The 26,625-nt window shown below is 46.6% G+C and overlaps 2 protein-coding genes across 3 annotated transcripts in view; both read left to right on the top strand.

The window, feature by feature from the left end:
- The first annotated feature begins 2,993 nt into the window (after positions 1 to 2,993).
- chrnb1 (cholinergic receptor, nicotinic, beta 1 (muscle)) lies at positions 2,994 to 23,100 on the top strand. 2 transcript variants are annotated; one of them, XM_068588203.1, is made up of 11 exons: positions 2,994 to 3,264; positions 5,841 to 5,974; positions 8,174 to 8,218; positions 8,860 to 8,969; positions 11,542 to 11,650; positions 12,185 to 12,329; positions 12,436 to 12,621; positions 14,240 to 14,463; positions 16,040 to 16,215; positions 20,902 to 21,049; positions 21,180 to 23,100. In XM_068588203.1, exons 1-11 carry the CDS (start codon positions 3,204 to 3,206, stop codon positions 21,324 to 21,326), a joined length of 1,485 nt encoding a protein of 494 aa, XP_068444304.1. In that variant the 5' UTR covers positions 2,994 to 3,203; the 3' UTR covers positions 21,327 to 23,100. The 2 variants fall into 2 exon arrangements, with proteins under 2 accessions (XP_068444304.1, XP_068444305.1); XM_068588204.1 differs by lacking the exons at positions 20,902 to 21,049; positions 21,180 to 23,100 and adding an exon at positions 17,192 to 17,692.
- Positions 23,101 to 25,439: 2,339 nt separating this feature from the next.
- chrnb1l (cholinergic receptor, nicotinic, beta 1 (muscle) like) overlaps positions 25,440 to 26,625 on the top strand; it is a 12,341-nt gene continuing 11,155 nt past the window's right edge. Inside the window, exon 1 of the mRNA XM_068588354.1 lies at positions 25,440 to 25,515. Coding sequence (XP_068444455.1) covers positions 25,440 to 25,515 — 76 coding nt within the window. The remainder of the gene's footprint in view (positions 25,516 to 26,625) is intronic.

Genomic DNA, 26,625 nt, shown 5'->3' with positions numbered 1-26,625 from the left:
CTCTCACAAGCGAACGCTCGCTTAATGTGTTAGCGGTGACTTTGCAGCTACGCTAAGAGGTCTTTATTCATCCCATCTTTTTGTTTTTTAAAAGAAAATAGAAGAACAAAGTCTGGATTGTATTGTGGGTATTTGACTTTTAATGATACAAGGAGATGTGGATATTGGTATGAATCACTGTCGGTCCGTGTGTGTGTGTGTGTGTGTGTGTGTTTCTTTGCTGCGTCTCTTCTCCTGCCGTATAATGTGGGATGTTGAACACTGAAGCTGCAACGAGAGGACAACTCACGTACGCCAAGACTGTTATGTCTCCAACCTGATGACCCGCCCACAATCCTACACCTGTCAATCACAGGCCGACTGACTGACCTCTGGCCTTTGACCTCTTATGTGGATTTGAACCGGCACACCGGCAGCACGTGGACTGCTCATTAACCGTCTGTCCCCACACACAAACACCTCGTCTACCTGTGTGTGTGTGTGTGTGTGTGTGTGTGTGTCATCCTGTGATCGATCCTTGAGGGATTTTTCAACTTTTTTCATGTGTTTTTTTCTTCTTCGTACTGCATGGACGATCCAAGTTATTGTGACGAAGTCTTCCAGAAAAGATGTTGAGGAAATCCCCATAATCTTACTTTCCGACTTGTCTTCCAAATGCAAAAAGAGTGCTTCAGTCTTCCAGCTAATAAAGCCACAATGACACTATTTTTGTATTCAAACGGGGCAAAAAATATATCTATATATAAATATATATATATACATATATCCATGCAAATGTGGTTGGGGTGCAGTGACTCCCCCTGAGGTGGAGTGATGAACCCATGGATCAGCTGAAGGGACCGCAGAGAGCCTCCTGGGTCCAGGTGGAGGATCACAGGGAGGCGGGACTACAAGCATGCATGCGCCAATCATTTACTGGACACCTTTAAAGAAACAGTCTTCCCCCAATATTTACTCTTTAACCTTAAGCCCCCGTCCTCAACACTATTATCCCCAACTCTTGTCTCTGCATTTGCAATATGATCTATATTTATTTCTATAATAACTTACACAAAGTCGAGGGAGACGCATTTATTGGATAAAATTCAATAAAACAAACTAATATATTTGTATGATTGTAACGCTTGTCTGCTGAGTTTTTTCTTCTTTCTTTGGGATTGTTCTGATCAAAACAAAATGGCCGACATTTCATGGTGATCACGTGACCTGTCATGGGTCGGGGTCATGGGTCCGAAGGCGATGCAGTTTCGAGAGGCTTTCTTTCTTTTGTACCGTTTTAAGAGCGATATAATTAATTGTAATATCTGATACTCACAGAAATATGTGCATTATGTCTGTGCTTTCAGAGTTATGATTCCATGTGTGCCGCCACTGCCGACTTTGCAGATAAGTAGGCCAAGCAACGACTAACTTCCTCTCTGTATTTGTATTCCTTCTCCACCTCATGAGATCCGCCTCACCGTCTGTTTGACAATCAGATGCTTCAAACTCTCCGGCAACAGTTTGTTCCGTTAGGAAAAATGTTTTCCCAGTTTGGTGTGGAATGGGTTGACTGGCCTGCACACACAGAGTCCGACAGCCCTTCATAATTGATTAATTGGATTACCTCGTCTTCCGACACCGGCGGCCGACCTTACGAACGCTCTTGTGGCTGAATGAGAGCCAATCCCTGCAGCCGGCGTCCAGGAAGTGGGATGAAACCCTCCTGGAGAGCTGCTGCACTGGGAGCAGCAGATGAATCACAATTGGCGAGGAATAAGGTGTCCGGCGGTGTGAGATCAGGGTGTTAACGGGCTTTTGATCAGACGCCCACAACCCTTCTGCCCACATGGTGTACTCTGATGACTTCCAATTGAAGTCTGGACACACAATTCAATTGGCAGCCAATTTAAAATCTCAGATTAGAGGAGGTTTAATCTCTGTGGGGTAATTAGATAGATAAACAAAAAAGAGAACTACGCTGATTGGTTTTCAATACAATTAGAGTGGTAACCTCCAACATCTTTTACATATAAAAGAGGAACGAAGAACCGAGCCAAGCTCTCACCTTTGACATATCTTTGAGACGATTACCTCAACTTTTTAGGTCATCTAATTACTACAACACATGTTACTTGTCACCCATGTAAATAACACGTGTGGCTCAGCAATCATGCTGGTTAACTTAACTAGTTGTGAATTAAACATCACTCTATGAGGCCTTCCTTAGGAGAGATCTCTGGATGTGAGTGGCTGCCAGCAGAAGCTTTATATTCACTCCCTCGTGACCACAGATTGGATGTGTGACTTGACACTTGCGGCTAGCTGTTAATAGTTAGCTTCTATGGTAATTAAATTGGAGGCGTGCCAAATGGCAGCGACACTGGTTCATAAAATACGGTGGCGTGGGCCGGCCGATGAATGTGAGCGAGAGCAGAGTGGCATGAAGAAACCAGTAATGGGATAGAGGGACGGTGTGTTTTACTGCAAGGGGAAGAAGGGGGGGGGGCTTTTGGAGAAATCAAGTGGCAGTTAAACGATTTGATCAACTTAGCGTTATACCGTGTCTCATTTCATTTCATGTTTACTTGGTAGGGACTAATAGATATAGAGATTATCCAATTATCCAATGCCGTGCATCACAGCATTTTGTAGCTACCGCTAATTTCCAATGCTCATCCCTCAAGCGACCTTTAAAAGAGAGGATAATGGCCCCTGTGTCACCTATAGGTCCACTTATTACAGCGGGTGGAGGCAGGGCACATGAAGCAAGGGTCAAATGGGGATCAGTGATTGGTGCAGACCTGAAGGTGTGATAGTCACCCATTGGGTGACACTCAGAGTAGGGGCCACACTTCGATATGCAAATCGTAGCTCTATTATTTCCCTATGTTGAGAGACAACTGAATGAGGAAAAAAGGTGTTGTCTTTGTATCGGAAGCCAGTAGTGAGTGTCCATGTGAAGCTTCACCGCTGAAGGGGTGAACAGCTACACACACACACACACACACACACACACACCCTCCCCTCCTCAAGGTTGTAACCGGAGCAGACAGCAGTTGGCCAGGCCGGCCTGACTGACAGACAACAACAGTCCAACAAACCAAAACCTACACACAGGAGCTCCGGTGAGCTGCGTTGGAATTGAAAAAAAAGAAGAACAAAAGAAAACACCCCCAAAAAGTTTGGAGTTACCGACTAAGTGCTTTTTCTGGTTGGGCGCCATGAGAGGCCCGGATCTGCTCCTGCTGGCGTGCTGCGTGGGCGGCCTCTGCACATCGGGAGGTAAGACACAAGCTGACACGACACACTCATGTTGTAGAGCTCCAGGCCACGTCGTGACGTCAGAACAGCACTTCTTGAAGGATACTACGCTAACAATTTCACATGTAGAAGCCCCAATGAACAACAAAACACCTTTTAATGCCAGCTTTTACTGGACGTACACATTATTGGTCTTTTAAAACACATTATAACAAGACTAAAAGTCTTTAGGCTGGTTAGCAGCTCTCAACGTAACATTAGCAAACATTAATATGCCAACAAGCTCCTTGTGTCATGCTAACATGCTAATGTTTTTAAAACATATTTTAACAAAACTAAGCATCTTTAGGCAAGTTAGCAGCTCTCAACGTAACATTAGCAAACATTAATATGCCAACAAGCTCCTTGTGTCATGCTAACATGCTAATGTTTAGCACGTAATGAACAAAAAACACCTTTTAATGCCAGATTTCACTACACATACACATTATTGGTCTTTTAAAACATATTATATCAAGATTTAAAGTCTTCAGGCTAGTTAGCAGCGCTCTGAGTAACGTTAGCTAACAATAATATGACAACAAGCTCCTTGTGTCATGCCAACGTGCTAATGTTTAGCACGTAATAGTTACTTATGGGGTGATAGCATGCTAACTTCTGCTAATTAGGACTGAAAAAAAGGAAGCAGAGCTCATGCAATTAGTTTCTGCAGGTATTTTTTTTAATAATTGACATCCTTAATGTTATTTGAATAGATTATCTTGGGGCATATGATATCTGTCGGCTACCAGCTTCCACAGCAAAGGATCACGATATGTAACTCAAAACCACTAATGTCAAACTGGAAGCACATTTTTAGTGTTTTTAAGTAGAAAAGTATATATGCTTCTTCTGTCTTTTATCAAAGTGACTTAAAATACCCTGCCATCAGTTATATTCATGGCAAGCATCCTTCACTGTCGGCTTCAGCATGGTTTTACCTTATCTGATCCCACTTAATCCGGTATATTTACCAAGTCAGCTGAACTGAGCAGAGACGGGGAGAGAATGCAAAATTCTCGCCTTCCACCGGCGCTTCCCAGCCTCGCCCGTCAGCGGCCGTGCTCGCCGTGCCTCTGGCTAATGGCGGGTGCCTTGCTTGGTGATCGTTGTCATTTATTCCTGTCAGGTCAGATCCTGCCGGGGCCTCAGCTCTGCCAAACGTGATGAATGCTGCGTCGCCAGAGCCGCTGATTATAAATGTGACTAACCTTCCAACACTGAGGAGGAAACGGGTGGAAATGAAGCAGGAGTTTATGTATGACGCTGCTGCGGAGCGGGAGCGTTTGGGTTTTGGGAGGTTTGCAGCTTTGCGGGTCTATTGTGAGACAGTCTAAGTCTTTCTTAATAGTGTGTGTATGTATATATTATGTTGTGTGATGTGTCGAGCTACTCGGACCTTGAATTTATCTGTCATCTAAGTGATACTTTCAACACAGGGACCGTATGATCAAAGGGGAATTCATTATATGGGTTTAATTCAGCTTTCATGTGCTAAGCTACTCGTGTTGAGGCCCTGTAGAAAGACAGTGTGTAGGGTTTGGTGGCATCTTGTGGTTTTGTTGCAGATTGCAAGCAACTGCATCCCCTCCACTCACTCCTCCACTTCCCAGACGGCTGTAATGTGAGCCGCAAAGTGCAGAACCGTGGCCTTCAGGTGATGTTAAAACCGCTAAAGGCCTTCCCAGTGTTATGTTAAACATGGCGGGTACAACGACTTCATGAAGAGGACCCAATCTCTAGATATGAAACCATCATTTTAAGATGATCTCGTTCATTTCCTTCCTTAATCGACTTCCTTTTCTGTCTGTGCTTGTCGTTTACACTCACACTCATCTGCCTGAGACGCTAATTCTAAACCAATAAACAGCTAATTCACTGTCAGCCAATAGTTGGATTTGGTTCTGAGATTTAATTTCACTCGATGTGTTTTCTCTCTGCGTGGGTTGTTTACCTGCGTTCAACTGAAGCCTGTGACTGTCATCAGAGATTCTTACATTTTTTCCACTGATAGGGAGCGCTGATACTTTGCAGGAAGCCAAACTCACCCGACTTTACTGAAAAGTCTCCGCTCGCTCTCCCTCCCGACGCTCCTTTGACTTGCGTCCACGTTGCTTTGTCTCTGCAGTCGATGTGAGTGGGTGTGGAGGCAGAAGGTGGGACTCCGTCTAGTGAAGACGGACTGGGAGGATGTTCCATTGATTTCATTGACCACCCCCTAATTTACAGCTAATCCGGCTAATTCTGGGAAGCATCCACTCACTGCGCTGCATCGACTCAGCGGCTGAGCTTCAGGGGTCTTTTCTGTTGCACGACACACCTTGCAGCCAGCCAGTTAGCTTCGTCCTCACTCGTGACGTGAATGTGGACAGCGCACCCAGCAGAAGCGTTGGCTCACAGTGTTTGAGTTCATTTCATGAATTTTAAGCTCAGACAATATTCAATAGAAAAAAAAAATGGGTTCACAAAAAGTATCAATGGCACTGCTATGAGTATTGTATTGTTCATCATCCGATCCTTTATGAACTCATACACCCGTCTCCCTACTTGTCGCACAGGTGCGTCCGATGTGGAGAAGGCTCTGATGAAGACGCTCTTCACCAGCTACAACATGAAGGTGCGGCCAGCGTTGACCCCTGAAGACAGGGTGGTGGTTCGTGTGGGGATGGTCCTTTCCTCCCTCATTGGACTGGTGAGGCACGAGAGCCCGACATTTCTGTATATATATACGTACACGCACAACTGGAATATTAACGAAACACTGGCAGGTGTCTTATCAGACTCAAAAGGTTCCCAACATTTCCCCCATTTACGATAGAAATGAGTAGGTCAAAGATAATCTGGCGTGTTGCTATACAAAAAGCAAACAGAAAGTTGGAAAATAAGAAGTTTTGCTTGTGTGAACATGAGAAAATTGGGATTTTTACCATCTCAATAAAGCATGTACTCTTGGTAGTACATTTCTGCAAAACACAGATATGTTGGAAGGTGATGTTTTTGCATTTGTTTAGAGCAAGTGACGTGATATATTGTGCAGTAACTGAAAGTTGTGTGGTATAATAACGAGTCCACTGAGATCGGATGGGAGGGGTTAACAAACACATGACTTTCACCCAGGAGACCGCCGCCTGTGTTTCATCAGAAAGTCCGATAAGGAGGTTGATACGATGTCCCGGTTGTTATGTTATAAAATAACACAAATCATTATGTTTTTGTTGCTTAAACCTAAACAATCCTGTGGTATTGTGCATTTCTGCAAGACTAATATTAAAAGTACTTTTGGTGCAGAAACATTTACATTCATTGGTTTGCAGAAATGCCAAAAGAAACTTTTGGTTTTCTTGTGACCGTGCAGACTTCTTCTGGACATCTCCTGTTTTAATGGCCGTCATGACTGTAACTTCCAATGCCTCTGATGAGCACGTATTTAAGCATCAGATCTGATTCACACAGACAGAGAGATGTCTCTGTAAACCTTCAGCACAGAGGTTGCTCCCTTCGCTGAAGACAAATGCACTGCAACACTTGAACATGACACGATATCAAAACACAAGCAGAGGTATAAAGTTTTAATAAAGTGAATATATCTGAGGGCCATTGGGTCCTGAATCCGGCTCCGGCGGTCCAGCTGGCACACATGTGGCACACAGAGGTTTGCTACTGATGTGCAGTGCTGGATTGCCATTCCCCCGATGCAGATGCATAGGGTTCTTCACACGTTGTCACATTTACATACGCTCCTTACACCTCCGCTCAAGGTCAGCGTCACTCTGAGAGGAAGTCACATGGGAAACCTCCAGTTCTGGAGTGGAAACTGACCCACTTTGATGCTCTGTCCCCCACCTGCCCAGAACTAATCAGTAGGCGATAGGTCAGTGATGAGATGAGGGCGAGAGAGCGAGATGTTGGAGTCGACCTCCCCCGCCCTCCCTGTTTCCGTCCCAGCTGTCTCCCTGACATTCCTCCCAGCGTTTAAAATAGCAGCAAGCTGCGCCTTCCTGCCGGACAGACAATCACACGCGTGTGCTCATTGCCTGGCGGTGGACATGTACGTGAGCTCTGTGTGGTAAAATACAGCCATGACTCTCACGATGTCATGTGTTTCAGCATCACGGCATGAAACTACAGATTGCTGGGCACGAAAAGGGACATTTAAAAAAGTAAAGGAACAGTTCTGGTTTACTTCCTGAAACAAAACCTTCCAAAATAAACTCTTAAAGTGTATGTAGGGCAGTCCAGTTAAAAGGGACGCTGCCTTCCTTTACCTTAAAACCTATATTCGTAAACTCTTTTTAGACATGCCTCCCCCCTCAGGTCTGATTAGCCACTCAGCTCACCAACAGCTCTGACAGTAATGTAGTTACACTTTCACATCACTGCAATGCCAGCAGACGGATGCAGCAGCAGGGGAAACATGCAGAAAGAGATCTGAGGGTCTTGTTCTGCCTTCTGAGCTCAACGCAGCAGATGTAATACCTCAGTCATCATCTCTTATGCACACAATATGTCTTTAACACCAGGAAACACTGTGCAATGGACCACATTAAGTTGTTGAGATATACTCTTTTTGTCACATCAGAAAAGCCTACAACATGTTTTCCCCTCGTGATGCGACTGGGCCAGAAGATGTCTCCTCAGTATTTTCCATTTTCAATGTAAAATAAGTTTCATATGTGAGCATGTTGGACTTTAGGAAACAGTGCTCTCTCACAACGAAGTAGATCTCCAGTAGAGTTTTGGAAAGCTGTCGGATTCTCGCTTTAATGTTGCAAGAATGGCCCAAAAATGATGATAATACGACTGCAACAGAAAGAAGATGGGGTGTTGTGTCTATGAATGTGTGCAAATTATCATCATTTATATCATTTTAACTTGTTTGTTGTTGTTTCAGAATATGAAAAATGAAGAAATGACTACCACTGTTTTTATGAACCTGGTAAGTGTGTTTATGTCGGTCAGCTCCTCCCACTGCAGTCAGCTCCTCCCACTACAGTTAGCTCCTCCCTCTACTTTCAGCTCCTCCCACTACTCCTCCCACTACAGTTAGCTCCTCCCTCTACTTTCAGCTCCTCCCACTACTCCTCCCACTACAGTTAGCTCCTCCCACTACATTCAGCTCCTCCCACTACATTCAACTCCTCCCACTACAGTCAGCTCCTCCCACTACAGTCAGCTCCTCCCACTACTCCTCCCACTACAGTCAGCTCCTCCCACTACTCCTCCCACTACAGCAAGCTCCTCCCACTACAGTCAGCTTAACTGTAGATCAGTGCATTGATGCGAGTCCTTTGTGTGTAGCTCCGTGCCGACACAATGCACACATAACCGATGGGGAACACTCGGAGTCGTCCTAATAACAGAGTATGTGCCAAATGAAAAATTATGCAAATAGCATTTTGTTATGCGAGGACCAACGCACAGGGGGCCGACGCTGGAGGAATCTAATTACAGCAGTGAAAAGATGAGGAATAAACTGATGAAATGACAAATTGGTTACACATGTCGATGAAACATTTCCCTCTCGGCCCCGCCCCCTTTTTCACGGACACATAAACACAACCTCTCTTTCACACACAGCAATGGACCGATCATCGGTTGTCGTGGAAGCCCAAGGAGCATGATGGGATTGAGGTGATGCGCATCCCCTCTGCCAAGGTCTGGCTGCCCGACATCGTCCTCATAAATAAGTAAGAGCACCAGCGAACAAAGTATTTGTTCATTTATTTAGTCTGGGGCTTCCTGCGTCGGCCCTGGGGGCATTTAGTGGTTCCCTTCACTCACATGTTGATGAACCTGCTGCTCCCCGCCTGAAAGACATGTACAAGATATGTTTTTGGAACAACATGACAAATGTCCTCAACCTGAATAGTCCGCTCCGCTGACGCTGAGTTATGACGGTGTTTGTCTGTTCATCCCGTTCATCCGTTCACATCGCTCCACGTGTCGGGTCGTGCCCTCGAGGTCATCATGAATCATTTCAGGTATTTTTAGTCTTTTGTTTGAAAGGCGAGGTCACGCCGCGTTAACGGCATCCATCTTGTCTGGTTCAAAGTTATGCGCCTGGGCCCGGTGAGCCAGCGAGGAGCTGCTGACCGAGACAGCTGCGTGTTAGTGTGTGTGTGTGTGTGTGTGTGTGTGTGGGAGTTGCAAGTTAGGCGTGGGATGCTGACTCGGCGCTTGTCGGTCTTCTGTAACTTGAGCTTCTCAAGACGGTGAATCCCAGCGGAGTGGAAATTGTCTGATGCAAAATAAGATGTCAAAGAGAGTGCTGCGTGTGTGTGTGTGTGTGTGTGTGTGTGTGTGTGTGTGTGTGTGTGTGTGTGTGTGTGTGTGTGACGCGACACGGAGAGGCGACAGTTTGGTTCTTTTCAAAACAAAAATGGCGGTTCCTAAAGAGGTTAGCGTAGACGCTGCTATGAGCTATATCAGAAGCGGAGAGTGTTTCTTCATTGAATAAAGAGCTAAAAACGCCTTTTTCTCCATGGAAAATATATATTGATTTGCACGAGTTTGATTGACAGATGGTTCATCCAATCACCTGCCAGGGTTTTTCTTTTCTTTAAGTTTCTGCCCTTTTCAAATAGTGGACTTGTCCTGTAAAAACCATGTGACAGGTCAGGTTACATCTTCACCAGATACACACATCACATGAATGTATTTAACTTCCTTTTTCATGTAATTTAATTCAGGCTGCACTTGAATAGTTCAAGTCCTTCAGAGTGGAGGATAAGCTTTCTGCACTATTCAATAAAGGGAACAAAGACAAAGCCCATGTGTGGTATAAGTCACTCAAACAACTGCAGCCTCAAACTGTTCCCGGAGTGGCCGAGCAGCAGATTTATTTATCTGACGGTGTCAGAGCGCCGCGCGGCTGCAACCGGTGGACATTAGGTTAAAGGCCCCGCCGCGGCGCAGTACAGTACCTCTGGAAGGGAAAACACTCGATGTCACCGCTTTAAATTAGAAACTTCAGGTACTTCGAGCAGCCAGTGCAGTCTCTTTTCCTTTCGCCCGCACACACACACTCCCATTAGCACCGCTGTAAATATCCCCACCGCTCCATTCATCAACGCTTTATAGGCAATTAAGCAGCACGGCTCCACTCGGCTAACTCGACACACACACACACTGATGCAGCAGTGTGCACATGCACCTCTGTGTGTGTGTGTGTGTGTGTGTGTGTGTGTGTGAGACGGGGCTTTAAGGACACCAGCTTCTGGTTCATCCACTGAGGCCGTAAGAGCCGAAACACTGCGGCCTGACAGACTGAATCTGTGTTTAAGTGAGTGCGATGTGTGTGTTGTTGTGTGTTGTGTGATGAGCTCGATGGACAGATAACAGCTCTGTGTGCAGCCGGCTGCAGCCCCTCCGATTCATCCCCAATTAAAACGTTTCATCGGGGTCGTGCGGCACATAATCGCTTCATTGGAGGCGGGTTTGTGATCTGTGAAGAAAGTAAATAACAAGCCCCCCGGTCTTTGCTCCCGCCGTCATATTTACAGCCATCAGAGCTGCATGGCATCCATAAAAGATGTTTAAAGGGCCATGCTATTTTTTTAACAAACATTTTTATTGTTGTCTTTTGTCTGTTACACAAACAAACACAAAACAAACCCGAAGAACAAAAAAAAACAAAAAGAAGCACATCCAGGCAACTCAGGTGAAGATATCAAAAAGGACCCAAAGAAAAAGGAGAATAAGGAGAAATGATAAACTACAGGATTGTAACAAATCTTCCTCCTCCAGAAAGTCCATAAATGAGCCCCAAATGTTGGCAAAGGTATTTTATTTAAGTGAGTTTCTCAAGGGCAAAGCAGCGCAGCAGTCTCTCTCCAGCTTTCCAGCCATTGCAATGTAATGTTGAGCTTCAAGAAGAGAGAATTTGAACATCTCCTTCTTGTTAAGTGTGCAGTTTACTGGGAAACTCCCAAAGAGACAGAAACTATTGCAATAGTCTCTTTCCAGAGATCCTGAATGAGGATGAAACAGACTTCCTTTATGTACGCTACATTGAACACATGTATGCGGTGTATTGGGGTGAATGTGATGTCGTAGTTCTGGAGTTATGTTAAGTTCTCCTCAGCTATTCATACTGCAGAAGCTTGACTTTATTGTTTAAACCTGTAGACACACGTCCTGCTGCTCTCCTCCAGTGGTGTCCTCCTTCAGGTCAGAACATCGTGCTGAAGGTCACGTCCAGGTGAAGGAGCTGATCGTTTCTTCAGGGGTGGAGAATGACTTGTGGTTTGTGTTTGGCAGTAACGACGGCGTGTTCGACGTGGCGCTGCACGTGCACGTCCAGGTCTACAGCAACGGCAGAGTGACCTGGACTCCCCCGGCGCTCTACTGCAGCTCCTGTGGCGTGAAGGTGAATATGAACACAACAAGTTAAACTCCTTCAACGGGCCTCGCTGGACATTTAAGAACATTTCCTGGCGTTTATCAATCCGTGCGTCTTGAATAAAGATGATTCATCCTGCTGGCCTGAATGACAGCTGTACCGATGTGCACACACACACACACACACACACACACACATCCGTCCAGTCGTTAGTTTTGACAGCACACATGATATATGAGGATTCCTCGCACTCGATAAAGCGGGCTGAAGTGGCGATGTCTTGTTTTTCCTCTGCGTCGAGGAGGGCGGAGGGTTTATTTAAAGATGGAGCAGATCTGTTTGCCGAGAGCGACGAGAGGCTCGCGAGCAAATTGCCCGGCATCCAATTTAAGATCAAACGCAGCTCATCACACACTCAGGTGAAGTAAGTACCGATGTGGCCGTCAGCTCACGTTTCATAGGATTCTTCTTATTTTCCTCCGCTTCCAAACACACCTGAGAGCTCAGAAGCCGTTGCCGTCGAGGCTCAGTGTCCGTCCGTCTGTCTGTCCCGGCGTCCAGGTGACGTACTTCCCGTTCGACTGGCAGAACTGCACCATGCAGTTCCGCTCCTACACCTACGACTCCACCGAGATCAACGTGCAGTACGCGCTGGACGCCAAAGGCAACGAGATCCGGGAGATCCAGCTGGACGAAGCGTACACCGGTGAGCGTCGGGGTCGGGGGTCGGGGTGGGAAGCGTTGGACGCCGCCTTCGCCTCGCCGGCATTCAACCCGATCTGCAAATGTGGTGACGTGTGTTTTCCCCCCAGAGGGCGGCGAGTGGCACATCACGCACAGGCCGTGCAGGAAGAACATGAACGACGACCTGTACGAGGACATGACCTTCTACCTCATCCTGGAGAGGAAGCCGCTGTACTACGTCCTGAACGTCATCCTCCCCTGCATCCTCATCACCATCATCGCCATCTTCAACTTCTACCTGCCTCCTGACGCAGGTACCACGCCGATGGGGAACGCGAGGTCGACTCGGAGCTTTCGGTTCGGACTATTTAAGCCAGATCGTCGCTCTTTAACCGCCTCCACCGTCTGCTAATTGTGTTTGTGTGGTCTGCTGGAATTGGGCAATCACACACGTGTTCAATTACTGTCACGAAGGGGATTTCATTTCCGATTAGAGAGTTGCTTCCCGCGGAGCACCGCGGGATCAATAACCCCCAAAATGAAATGGTGGTAATCAGCTCGCAGACTGTACTCTGTGCACAGCGCTCACATGATTTATCTCGGCCTAATAGACGTCGCGTTCATTGGCTAATTTGTCCGTACGCGTTTAACTGACTTGTGGAGTGAGACCGGCTCTGGATGCACAGACACTGCAGGTGTCAGGGGGTTCAGAGGAAAGGACAAGAGGCCGAGTCGTGCAGCTGCGTCGTCCGGATGGTCATGTGATCAGCTGCAGGTCTGCAGACGGCGGCAGGTTGCTGTCGTGGAGGCCGTCTCCTCCTGCAGCGTGACTGTAATGAGAAGCTGCCGGACCCGCATGATGTGGAACGACTCATTGAAGCTCACAGAGGCAGAAACACCTTCACAAAAATAACCCTTTGAAAAAGAAGTTGATTCCAATACTGTTTCTTAACTAAATGAATAACAGGGAAGAGTTAAGGCGGATTTTTTTGGGACCATTTTACAGACTTTTTGCTGCAATCAGTCAAATGAGCGCGAGTGTTTGGTGACGTGTGCATGTGTGTGTGTGTGTGTAAACACAGCTCATGAGTGACCACGTGAAACAGCTGGGAGCCTCACTCAGACTGATGAATCTTCTACTAGAGTCATTACTGGTGAATTACATGGAGCAGCTGCAGGTAAAACAGTGAAGGAAGCAACAACCACATGAAAACATTTAGCAGGACAATTTATTTTATTTATTTTTTATAACATCCAACATGATTCTGAGCAAGATTTGACAAAAATCCGTCCTCGAGCGGTCCCTGAGTTTTTCCAACGACATGGTTCAGAGCCTTAACAACGTCCCACACACTAATAGCACACCTTTCTGGAAAGGTTAGGACCTGAGGAATCTGAACCTGCAACAACAAACACTGCAAAACAAAGCTTTGACATATTGGGGAGGTGTTTTAGTAAAAAAAAATGTGGTGTTCGGTTCAAAAATAGAAAAGTTATTTACTCCGTCGGCGAAAAAAAGACAGAAGCTGTGGCCGTTTTGTGACTTTACAGGTAGAAATATAGAGTTTATAAGGACATGGATTACTTTGTTAGATTCCCACAAGCCTCACGGTGACGTGGATGTGTTTGTTATTGAAATCTGACTTTGTTGAGGGGAACTTATCACGAGTTTAGTGAAACGTTACGGTCGCTGCAGTAAGTTCACAAAGTCAGTGCTTGCATTGAACAGTTACTTTATGAATTAATATTTTTAAACATGTATATTCTCACAGGGGTTCCAGTATTGTAGCACTTTAAATGAAGTAAATAAACGTTGTGGTTGCAGAGATAACTAAGTTTACGTTTAAAAAAAGAGACTTTGAAAATCCGGGGCCAAAAGGTCATCTCCTCGCAGTTCACTACATTACCTTCACCTTTATTTCCCCCCATCAGGAGAGAAGATGGGTCTGTCCATCAACGTGCTGCTCACCCTCACCGTGTTCCTGCTGCTGCTGGCGGACAAGATCCCCGAGACGTCGCTGGGCGTCCCGATCATCGTCAACTACATCATGTTCACCATGATCCTCGTCACGTTCTCCGTCATCCTCAGCGTGGTCGTCCTGAACCTGCACCACCGCTCGGCCAACACCCACTGCATGCCCATGTGGGTCCGCAAGGTGAGGCCGGCAAGTCTTCACGGGACATTTACACTCAGCGTCATCACATTTTAAAAGCTTTGTTGGCCTAGCAACATGCAGCAACAAAGACAACACTGCTCATTCATCAAAATAAGACACTCGGGTTAATGCATCTGATCACAGCAGGAGGGAAACCGGATGCAACCGCGTGCAGGGTAGTGAATACAAGCCTTTAATGGATGTTGATTATTGTGATAGTTCAGAGATGTCGGCAGCAGTAGTTGAGGTCCAGGCAGCAACAACCTGACTGTCATGTTCCAGCATTAACCTCCATCAGCGGCTGTTGCCCTTGATGTACACGATGGGAAGCTCATTACAGGCCGAGCAGCAGCTCTGTGGACCTTATGCTCCAAGTCTGTCTCCTCCGAAAGGCTTTTATAACACTATGATACACAGGTGATCTGCATGGTTTCATGGATGAAAGCAGCGTGGTGCTGGATTGATGGAGATAACACCCTCCCACTGGTTAGTTAGCTTGTAATGCTAAACCTGAAGGAAGAGGCTCGTTAAGGGAGATGAAGTGCAGCTCTGCATAGTGACGTTTTCTCTTTTTGTTCACGTTCAAGACGTACCAGGCAGTCAGAAACACAGCAGCTGTCACACGAGGTCAAGGAGAGAAGTGCATGAAGCGTAGCCGCACTACTCACCGCCATGTTTTTATCCTAATGGCTGATTTTGTGTTGTTTTTCAATCGTTTTGCACTGACAAAATCACCTGGATCCGCTCATAATTGGCGTCACAAGTGGAATATTCCAGATCTGAGCCAATGGGCTGACTGGAAAGGACTTCCTGTTAATCAGTCAGATGAACTGGCCCGGCCGGCTTTCCGTAGAATGTGTGGAGAATCACACCTTCCTTTAAATATATCTGTATCCATTGTTGACTCGTAGGATCGTCTAAATCGAACCGGCAGCGCTCAGAGAGGCCGGTCTACGGGAAATATGAGTATTTGATTGTGAGCGATGGCTAAGTCATCCTCTTTATTTTGAAACTCCGGCGCGAGTCGACCTCACATTCCCCATGAAGCGCTTCATGAGCTCCATCTGTTAAACACACCAGCCAAGAGCGATCGCAAAAGAAGGATATCCAGTCACTTCAGGGTGGAGATGAAGGAGCCGTTAACAGAGCCGACCAGCATTCATGATGTTGATCCAAACTAATATTTGACAGCCAGGAAGTAGCCAGTACCGCTGACGTACAGCTGAAGACTGGAGCATCCAGAGTTTATATTATCGTTGTTTAAAGACACCTTCAGGGGAGACGTTGAGGGATTGGAAAGCGTTTGGTTTCCCAAACTGTTCTCAAAGGTTGTCTCACTGCTAAATTCAACATTTGAACTCATTCTTCAGCCTTAATAGGGAAAAACAGAGCAAGTACATTCCAGCTGTCCAATAAATCACCAAACGGGAATCCAAACAAATCAATTTTTACTACCGGGAGGAGACGACGGGCTTTGGAGGTCTGGCAGAGCCAAGAAGCTGGAGGGAAGAACAGTTCAATAACACATCAACTCACTAACAGAGTGATTCTACGATATCTATCTCCTTCCCCCTAGATCTTCATCCACCTGCTGCCTCCTTACCTGGGCATGCTGAGGCCGAAGGTGGAGACGCCCCTCTCCCTGGAGGTCATGCCCCGTCGGGAGAAGAAGGTGGTGACCATCAGCAAGGTGGCCGACGAGTACTTCATCCGCAAGCCCGACTCCTCCATCTTGTTCCCCAAGCCCAACAGGTGAGGCCAGAGCCGCCCCGAGGCCTCCAGAGGGGGGCGCTCACACCTTTGTGGCTCGCGAGCTACTTTTAAAATGGCCGAGCCACAAAGATCTGAGCCCATTTCCGATTGACACGAGCCTACGAGATGAGCTAGATCTGTGCAGAATCCATCGCCGTGTGCAATGCATGCTGGGTAGATTTGTGTCCGGCTTGATCCCAATTTGCCATGACGTCGTGCACACGTCGTCACCGATAATCTCACGAGAGCGGTTGACCTGGCGGGCGACCTGTTGCTCCAGCGTGTGCGTTAGCGGATCGCTAACGTTAGCGATCTGCTCACATTTAAATAAAAAATGCACAAAAACGCACAACATTTAAATAAAAAATATATACTTTTGTATATTTAAAATATATAAAAAGTATACTGTAGTATACTTTGAAATAATATATTTAAATGTAGTTGAAATTTAAATATATACTTTAAGTGAAAGTTATGTGCAATTACTCAAATGTACTCCTTTGAACTTTAATTTCAAATATATATGTTTTTGTATATTTTAAAATGTAAGCTCTAAATTGGCATTGAAAAAAATGTAAAGCACATTAAATACAGATTTTAAATGTACCACATCTTTTTATATTTTAAGTACTATTTGAGAAGTGTACTTCCTGAAAATATATTTTAAAAAGTATACAAAAGTCACGCTTTCCCCTATTTTAATAATTGCACTTTTAACACACTTTAAAAAATAATCAGAATTCAAATGTCTCTTATATTTTCACTGTGCGTCCCCGTCTAGTAATTTGCATCTTTGAATCTGATTGGTCAACTCTGACCTTTTGATTGATGGGAATCATGTTTTTTTTAATGCTCAGCAATTGACTCTGTGTGTGTGTGTGTGTGTGTGTGTGTGTGTGTGTGTGTGTGTGTGTGTGTGTGTGTGTGTGTGTGTGTGTGTGTGCGGCGCTGTTCATTGTGACTCCCTCTCTTGTAGCGATCAAACAGAAGGCAAACAAAGACTCAGAGAACAGAGACGGAGAGAGAGAACGTTCTGCAAGTCAAACTATATTCAGCGCTCTGTCGCTGCTAACGGTGCTAAGTTGCTAAGTGCTAAGTTCCCATCTGCTCTAATTATTGAATTGCAATGATTTGTAGTGTCATAACCACATTTCAACGCGGCTTCACTGCTTGGACTGTTGAGAGATTGGTCGTTAAATCCTTTGAGTGAATAGTCTAATGTATAGTTACACCTGACTGTCATTTGATTTAGTTTCTATTTTTCACTACTAAAATTACCGTTCTATGAGATTTTTGAAGATGTGTCATTGACACAAAGGTTTCCCAAATGTAGATAATTATAATAATATATATAGTAATAATATCCAGAGTACCTTCAGGCATGAACTCCTCTGTGACCTCGCTCCTCAAAGCTTTAACTACAATGCTGAGACCAAATTATAATCCGTAGTCCATATTTATCTCTTTAACATGGGTTGTGTGCTAAATGGGTGCCTTTGATAAATGATAAAATGATAAAAACATGAAATGTGTTGGACAGCGCTGTGAAATGAAATTCTCCTGTTTATGAATGTTGTTTTATGAGTCTGAGTCTCAGCTTGGAGTCTGCTGGACGTTATCTCAGGACTCAGCCGCTGCTTTCTGAAAGCTTGCATATTCCTTATGAAACCCAGCTCTCCATCCACATTAATAAACATGACCGGGCGCTGCGCTTTCCTCAAATATGGGAGGCTGTTTTAGGACGCGATTCCACACGTCCTCCCACATTGCTGTTGTTGTTTAGATTAAGAAATGGAGACGCACAAAGAGCACGAGGTTTGATGCTCTGAGGTCTGAGGCCTGAACATTTAAACTTAAAGTCACATATCAGGTCCTGTGTGTCATATTGTTTATGAGCTCGCAGTAAAGACGGCTCTGACTGACAGATGTAGGCATCGTTAGAGCCTCTGCAAAGTAAGTTAACTTTCTGACCTTTGTTTTAAATGTGAGATATGTTTGGAGCATGACAGAGCTGAGATAAAGTGTATGGAGTATAATAAATAAAGTAGTATATAGCTATACATAGTATAGAGTGTAATAGTATGTAGTATATATACTAGCACTGCTGCTAGCTCCCCGCTGTAGCAAGCTAGCGCTGCTGCTAGCTCCCCGCTGTAGCAAGCTAGCGCTGCTGCTAGCTCCCCGCTAGCTGCTGCTGCTACTTCCCGCGTCCCGGCTGCCCGAGTCGGACGTTGAGCCGGGGCTGGTCCCGCTAATTTCGGTCGTTGTTGGTGTGCTAGCGGGGAGCAGCGCTAGCTGGCTGCAGCGGGGAGCTAGTGCAAACACCCACTGACGGTATTAGCGGCTTGTAACCCGACTTTTACGCTATACAAGCAATTTTTCTTAAAGGTCCAACCTGTCTAAATTAGTTTAAACAGAAATGAAGTAAAGCCAGCTGCCTGTGACGAGGTGACAGTGTTGAAGTTATGACAAAGATGTCGATGTATTGTGTTGCAGACAGAAAGGACCAAGCTAGCGCTAGCCCTCGTCTTGCAGTACCACTTGTTCCCAGAGGGGCGACAGTGAGTCACCGTAGCGTCCGGCCTGTCCTCGGTCTAACCCGAGGCCTCATAGGGCAAAGGATGCACATGTTGCGTATTGGATTAATCCCCCATGACCCCAACACCCGCCCCATCTTCACCGTGAAGTCGTCTCCTGGTGGCGGGGAGGACGACGCGAACAGACGAGGGATTCTCCTCGTCTGGATTTAATCCCATAAACAAGCTCTCGAGACGTTGCAGGCCTCTGTGAACGTGACAGCCTCCCTCCTGTCTGCTCTCTACCTGCTGCACGGTAACAGCTGACCTTGCTCAGGTGACTTTACTTCCTGGACATCAGCGACCGCGTTGACACCCGTCACTATTCAGCCTCCCCGTCGCTCTATTAATACCACAAATCCTCCGCCGCCGTCACTCCCCTCTCCACCCTGCACCTCCTGTGAGGAGTGAAATGTGTCTGGAGGGGAAGACGCCAGGCGGCGAAGGAATCGTTGCTAAAATAATAATGACTCCCCACAAATGGACTGTGACACATCAGAGCGGGACGCTGCGCGTCGAGGTGAGAGAACTGGTGACGGAGGAAGAGGAAGGAGGAGGAAGAAGGGGGGGCGCTCTATTAGAGCAATTTGATGAGACAGCAGTACCTCTCTTGAGGCCACACACATTCACACACTCCTTCTTAATTGGGTTTAGTGCATGTCTTGGCACCAGACGCAGCCGGTTTTAGTTGAATTAGTCTCCTGAATAGTCATTTACTTCTCGCTGATGAAGTGCTGCTTTGAGCCGCGCAGGAGAGAAAGTGGAGGAGGGGTTGAAAGGCCAATGCGTGGCTCTCTCTCTCTCCCTCTCCCTCTTCCTCTCTCTCTCCATCTGATGAGGCTCCACCTCTGGGAGGTCGCAGCCTCTTCACCTGCCTCGCCGCATCGTAAACCTCCACGCCGCCGCTCTGAATACCAAGCCGCTCCGCCGCGTCGGTCAGGTCGCCTTTCTGGGCGTTACAGGAGGAGAGGAAGGGCCACACTGCCCTCTGGTGGAGCGCCGCCTGCCCTGCAACGCGGTTTTCAGGCTCCGGTAAATGTGAGGCGTTTCATATTTGAGGTGTTTCATAAGCAGACAGATGTGTGATGAAAGGCAGCTGCTCTGCAAGGAGGATAATAAAGTTAATTGGTCAGAGTGTTAATGCGTTTGGACAAAGTCGTGCCGAGGACCAAGAGCAGATTTACTGGCTTTGTTAATACAGAGAGAGAGAGGACACTGTTTCTGGTTCAAATAGTATATGAAGGTACACAAGCGATGGCTCATAATATCATGTATGTGTGTGTTTCTTGCATATTTGAATTGAGTACGTCCAGGAATTAAATTACATAATTCATGTCGATTCGACGGGGCTTTAACGATCCCATAGCTGAGGAAACGGTGAAGAACTGGAAAACTATGACCTCTGACCTTCAAGACCAACACATCAGCCCTTCTTTCTGTTTCTGTTTGAGAGAGACCGGACACATGACACATGAAGCATGAGACAGAGGCCATAAATGAACTAAACTCCTCCGTGATCCTTTAGGTTCAGAGGCTTTTCCTTTATCTGAGACGTCCTGTATCTCCACGTCGGACACGCTGGAGGTCTGACGCTCCTCTGGAGGCGACCGCAACGGAAGTCCATGTGTCACTTCTCAAGGACGCCGCGTGGGGAGATCCAGCCGCTAGAAAGAAAAAAAGGTTAATGAGCAAACGCTTTGAACGCTTCCCTCACCGGCTGCTCGTTAAAGCGACGCGTGCGCCTTCGCGTCAGATGAAAAGTGGAATTCACGAGCGATCAATCGCTCCTTTTCTTCACAGATTCAACACACTCTCACCTGCAGCTCTCGTCCTCTGTGACGGTTTGGGTAAAGACAGAAAATGCTCCTCTGACCTCTCGGTTCCTCCCTGAATGACGGCAGCCTTTACTGTTTCACAGCTTTTAATTAGTCCGGACCGACATCTGCTCGCTCGCTCGCTCGTGTGTCGTTCGCTCGCTTTGGGACGGCGAGCTCAAATCCCGAGGTCCTTTTTTTTAAAAAAAAAAACGTTGTCAAGCTGAAGTTTGTGTGCATCGTTGTGTGTTTTCCACGCCCTGTGACTCGAGCGTCTGTGTGCGCGGCTCCTGCAGGTTTCACCCGGAGGGCATGTGCACGGACCTGAGGAAGTTCATCGACGGGCCCAGCAGCTACCTCACGCTGCCCGACGAGCTCAAGTCGGCCATCGGGGCCATCACCTTCATCGCCGAGTCCCTGCAGGCCGAGAAGGACTCGGAGGCGGTGAGCTCGCTCTCTTCTGCTCACTTTGTCGCTTGGATCTTCCAGGAGCAGTCGGTTTGTGAACTCTTCCCTCTTCTCATCCCCTCTGTCTTCCCTTCCTCCCTTTCTTCCTCCTCCATCCCTCCGTCAGCTGAAGGAGGACTGGCAGTACGTGGCCATGGTGGTGGACCGCATGTTCCTCTGGATCTTCGTCGTCTTCACCACCGTGGGCACCTTGGCCATCTTCGCCGACGCCAGCTTCAACCACACGCCCACCGACCCCTTCAAAGCCCCCTGACGCCGCCGGACGTCCGTTCCCCTTAAGCTCCGCCCCATGGTCTGATTCAGCACCTCCACCAAGGGAGGAGACTTCCCTGGGCGTAGTCCATCGTCAGCCAACAGTTTAAAAACTCTATTCTATGTAGGAAACTAAAACTCAAAGTCGCGTGCATCCCGCTCTGCACCCTTCGCTGCATGTGTGTTTCTGTGTCGACCTCTAGAGGACGAGTTGTGTGACCAGCTGACGGCTCAACCGGCTGTGAGGAGTGAAGCTGAAGCGCCTTAGAGCTGCAAACGAGTCTGGTTGTATAGAAGTCTGTGAGAGAAAGACTTCATGTCAACATTGTAATCATGAATTTATGTCTCAATGTTTCCAGGCTTATTCAATACACGCAAAAAAACAACAACAATGTTTTTCCAGAGAACAGCTAACTTTTCTATTTTTGAACCAAACATGTTTTTTTTTACTAAAACACCTTCCCAATATGTCAAAGCTTTGTTTTGCAGGGATTTTTGTTTATTAACTTCATTTTCTAGTGCTACAATACTGTAACCCCAGTGAGAATATACATGTTTAAAAAAATAAAAAATAAAGTAACTGTTAAATTGAAGTATACTTACATAACTCTGTGAGCTGCAGCGACCGTAACGTTTCACTAAACTTGTGATAAGTTCCCTCAACAAAGTCAGATTTCAATGACAAACACATCCACGTCACCGTGAGGCTTGTGGGAATCTAACAAAGTAATCCATGTCCGTATAAATTCTATATTTCTACCTGTAAAGTCACAAAACGGCTGCAGCTTCCTCCTTTTTTTCGCCGGCAGAGTAAATAACTTTTCTCTTTTTGAACCGAACGACACATTTCTTTTACTAAAACACCTCCCCAATGTGTCAAAGCTTTGTTTTGCAGTGTTTTTCGTTTCAGATTCAGATTCCTCAGGTCCTAACCTTTCCAGAAAGGTGTGTTATTAGTGTGTGGGACGTTGTTAAGACCCTGAACCATGGAGTTGGAAAAACACAGGGACCGCTCGAGGACAGATTTTTGGCCAATCTTGCTCATAAATGTTATAAAATATGTGATATAACAATTTTAAATAATCATAAATTTTAAAAAATCTAAACATTCTTCACCACATGGACCCGTCTGGCTGCCGTCACATATTCAAACACAAACAACTGCATTATTGTGTTTGAGGGCCTTGATAATTGCATTAAATACACAAACCAAGTCAACATTAGCGCACCTGTCCTGTGTGCACATCTCAGATGCTAGAGTGTGTTTTCTTTAGTGTCTTTTGGTGTGTAGCTACAGTCAGAGTCCAGGTGTGAGTGTGTGTGTGTGCAGAGCTGGATGCTCGTCCGTGCTGTTCACACATAAACACCACCACAAACCAGATGCTGCGAGCAGCACGCTGCAGGCCTTTCATGTGTGTGGCACATGCTTTGGTGGATATATCTGCAGCCGTAGTAATCCCCTTTGTATTTTCGGCACCAGCGTGTGTGTGTGTGTGTGTGTGTGTGTGTTTGCAAGGAGGCTATTCTTGTGTCGACGCGGGGCGCAGCGTGCCACCTCAGTTCACCAGCTGCACCAATAGCCTGTGGAATTCCCAATATATAGGTGACCTGCACCTCTCAGGGTCTCACACACACACACACACACACACACACACACACACACACACACACATACACACACGCCCTTTACCCCTCATGACACGTGACATGAACACAAACCTGTCCTTCTTTTTTCTCCTTTTGTGTCTGTTTTTGTGGTATTTTTTAAATAAAGATCTGAAGGTATCAAAGGCTCCATCTGTTGTCGGCATGCTGCCGTGAGAGTCATGCCTGCTTCTGCTATTAATAATCCTACACACACACACACACACACACTGTGGTTACCGGACACTCCTGCATGGGCTTCCCTGATATTTCCCTGTGTGTAGCTGCTCTCATGCGTCTGTGCAGCGTGCGCGTTGGTCGGGTGAAGTCTGGTTGAGCTGATTAAGCCTCAGTAGCGTCGCTCCTGCAGCATTAGCTGCATTGCATTTAAACTGCATTTAAATTGCCCTCATGTCTACCTGCTATCTCACATTCTGACCTGTAGCGCCGAGTCAAACACACATGAACTCGTGTTGAGCATCCTAGCTGATGTAGTGGAGGAGGGCGAGGTCGAGGCCTTTACTGATGTATTACCTGCTTTTATGCGGAGAGAGGCTGGTGTGACCTCCGAGCCACCAGGAGGATGATGGGAAGTAGAAACAGTATTCACTTATCCCCCTCACGACCCCTGAAACACAGACTTTACCTCCGTGAGCGGCAACATGAAGGATCCAGAGGTCACTCGCAGGCCTCGACCTCATCCATCACAGCGCTCGTCTCAGGACGACGTCATCTCTATTTTTGTATCGCACCGTGCTTATCTTTCCTCGCCTCCAACTCTAAATCGAGCAAAACCGAGGGTTTCAGTCCGATCCACCTCACCTCTCTACCCAGAAGTTTAGTTATTCTGGTCTTCAGTGGGGCAACTTCTTCCTGGAGGCTTTCAGCAGCCGTCCTCTAAAGCCATATAAATATATTCACTGCGATGGCTCATATGACACGTATCACGTCACACAATGTCTCTGCTGAACGATGTCTTTTATGCTCCAGCAGCAGCAAGTTCTTCATATCGCTCTTTATTTCCCAGCAGCTCTGATATCATCAGAATATCAGCGTGGTTGGGGATCTGATCCCTGTTCTAACTGCTCTCCTCTAATAATAGCTGTCACTTTAGCACTGTGTTCCTGTTACTTTCAGAGCATTCATCTGCATGCAGGTCAGGTCCACGGGGCGTTGTCAAAACCTCTGTATGCATAACGCTGCATGCCGCACTGCCTTTCTTTTATTGTCCAATGGGGACGCACCAATTAGAGGTTTGAGATCTTAAAACTTCATTCATTGAGCAATGAAACCTAATAGTGCTGGTTATGGGAAAAGAGACCGAAAAAAAACTCCAGTCATAAGTAGTAAAAACTTCAGTGAGACCACAGCTGCAGTAAATATGTTGTGTACACAGATCTAGAAAACATTTCTGTTTGACATTTGGCAAAGTTGTGGCCACCAAAACATCCAAAATGGTCGCCACAGTGCACACCTGTGACATTTGATCATTCGTATTTATCTGAATGCTTCCATTCACATGATGGGTATCGGAAGAAGAAGAGGAAGAAGAAGAAGAAGAAGAAGAAGAAGAAGAAGAAGAAGAAGAAGAAGAAGAAGAAGAAGAAGAAGAAGAAGAAGAAGAAAAGGTACTGAATACTGTATTCTGTTGGTGTCTGTGTCAAAGGTTCTGATATGGGTCAAGTTTAAACGATGCAGCACTAATATGGGAGACAACGTCTTTTAGCTGTTTATAGGACTCTGAAATTGGTCATTTGAGTTCTTCCTGTGAACTTATACGACAATCGAACCCACAACCCTTCAGCTCAATTCTATTAGGTTTGATGTTTAATGCAAAACAGACATAAGACTCATGACTTCCACCGTTGTTGACAGACACAACGCAGCCCATGTGGAGCGACGCCAAAGCACCAAAGCACCAAAGCACCGAGGCCGGAGACCAACGAGAAGGGATGGAAGAGGAAGAGGAGATGTGATTTTCCAGGAAAACAACAGGGCGAAAGGTCAATGACAGGATGAAGAAGCCGTGGAAAGTGAAATGAGAAAGATACTCACCCAAACCGCCTCCAATCATTCTTTGACCCCTCTCATTCGACTCCGCCCCCTTTTTCCTCCCCCCTAAAATATCTCCATTGTCACAGCTCATTGACATTCCTTCACCCCCGCCCGCCACCTCGTCCTCCCACCCACCGTCCCAACAGTGCAAACCACAGATTGCCGAGCACCAACAGGTGCACCGCCGGCTTCCCAGTACAAACACATTCCGCCCTCTGGTCGCTCCCGGCGCCCGATCAGGCCGCGGTTTCACCCAAAGAGACGGAGGCAGGCGAGCCGCTCGGCGCGAGCTGCTGACTGAAGGTGTGCGCGGAGCTGAGCTCCTCCAAAAGGTCTTTTTCAGGACGCGTCCAGATTCCAGGTGAGGGAGGAGGAGGAGATACAGCAGAGAGCGAACGCTGAAGCGTACGATGTGATGGCCGCCACCATCGGACAAACGAGGATGAGCGTGCTCTTCATCGCGTGCAGCTGCCTCTGTCTCACGATCGCCGGTAAGGACGCTTCACGGGCGTTTGTGTGGATTTCCCTTCATCTAGGAAAGTGGACGTAAAGCACTAATATCTTCTGTTTTACTGCAACCAAACTAATGTGCTGCTGCTGTGAGTGAGGTGTCGCCCATTGGCAGCAGAAGATGGAGAGAAAAGAAGCGAATATACGTTTCTCTGCTGTTTGACTTTGACTTTTGGCCCCTTTGGCCCTGTACGTGCCGGCTTCCTGTCCTCCCTTTCCTCTATCTGTGCTAACGCCGCTACCTATTTCCTGTCCGGCTGCCCACAGGGGAATCTCCTCCACCTCCGTTTTCGAGCATACACTTTAAAATCGAAGCGTTTTCACTCAGGATACTTCCATCATCGGATCAGATAACAAGCCGGCGACGTCCTCCGTCAGCTCAGTGAGATTGCAATAGATTTTTTATGTGTTGATAAAATCATAATTAGAATCGATTCGGGATGACGAGTTCTTATCTGAGAGCAGCTGATGGTCTTTGACTTTGACCTTTTGACCCCTGAGTGGGAGTGTAAAGGAGGAGCTGTTGACCTCCACAGGGGCTGATGGGTAATGTTCCTGCCATTCCCCAAAGAAGAATGGAGCGAGAGAGAGATTAAACACACGGAGGGATTGAATACTAATAGATGTTTAACTTGATTAGCTCGGAAATTGAAAAAAATAACCAAGACCGCCTTATTCTGGGACACATAATGAGTCATATTAACGCACCATTGTTCCTTAATCAGAGGCTATTTGCGTCCGCGATGGAGCCGCTATCCCAGCCATGCCTTTGATCCCCCCCCCCGCATATCAATTACATCAGCTCAGTCACCTTTGCTGCGCGTCGTACGCCTCCAGCACCGGCGTGTCCTTCTCTGTCGGGTCCACATGGAGTTTTGGAATGAAAGCCCGCCGGTACCGACGCATCTTTATGAGGAGGAGTGAGAAATACTGAAAGGTTCTGTTGCTGGGTTCCTCTGCAAGGGCAGCAGAACGGTACCGGACCACATGAGAACATATATATCTATATATCTATATATATATACACACACTGTACACCCTGCTGTCTCCTGACACTGTTAGAAGCTGAACCGGTCCTCTCGTTCTGAGCA

Source organism: Clinocottus analis, unplaced genomic scaffold (genome assembly GCF_023055335.1).
Source record: "Clinocottus analis isolate CAN_PGR_092001 unplaced genomic scaffold, fCliAna1.0.p SCAF_21, whole genome shotgun sequence".
In the NCBI taxonomy this organism is placed as follows: Eukaryota; Metazoa; Chordata; class Actinopteri; order Perciformes; family Cottidae; genus Clinocottus; species Clinocottus analis.
Note: the sequence above shows the minus strand (reverse complement) of the source record. Positions and strands in the feature narration are given on the sequence as shown.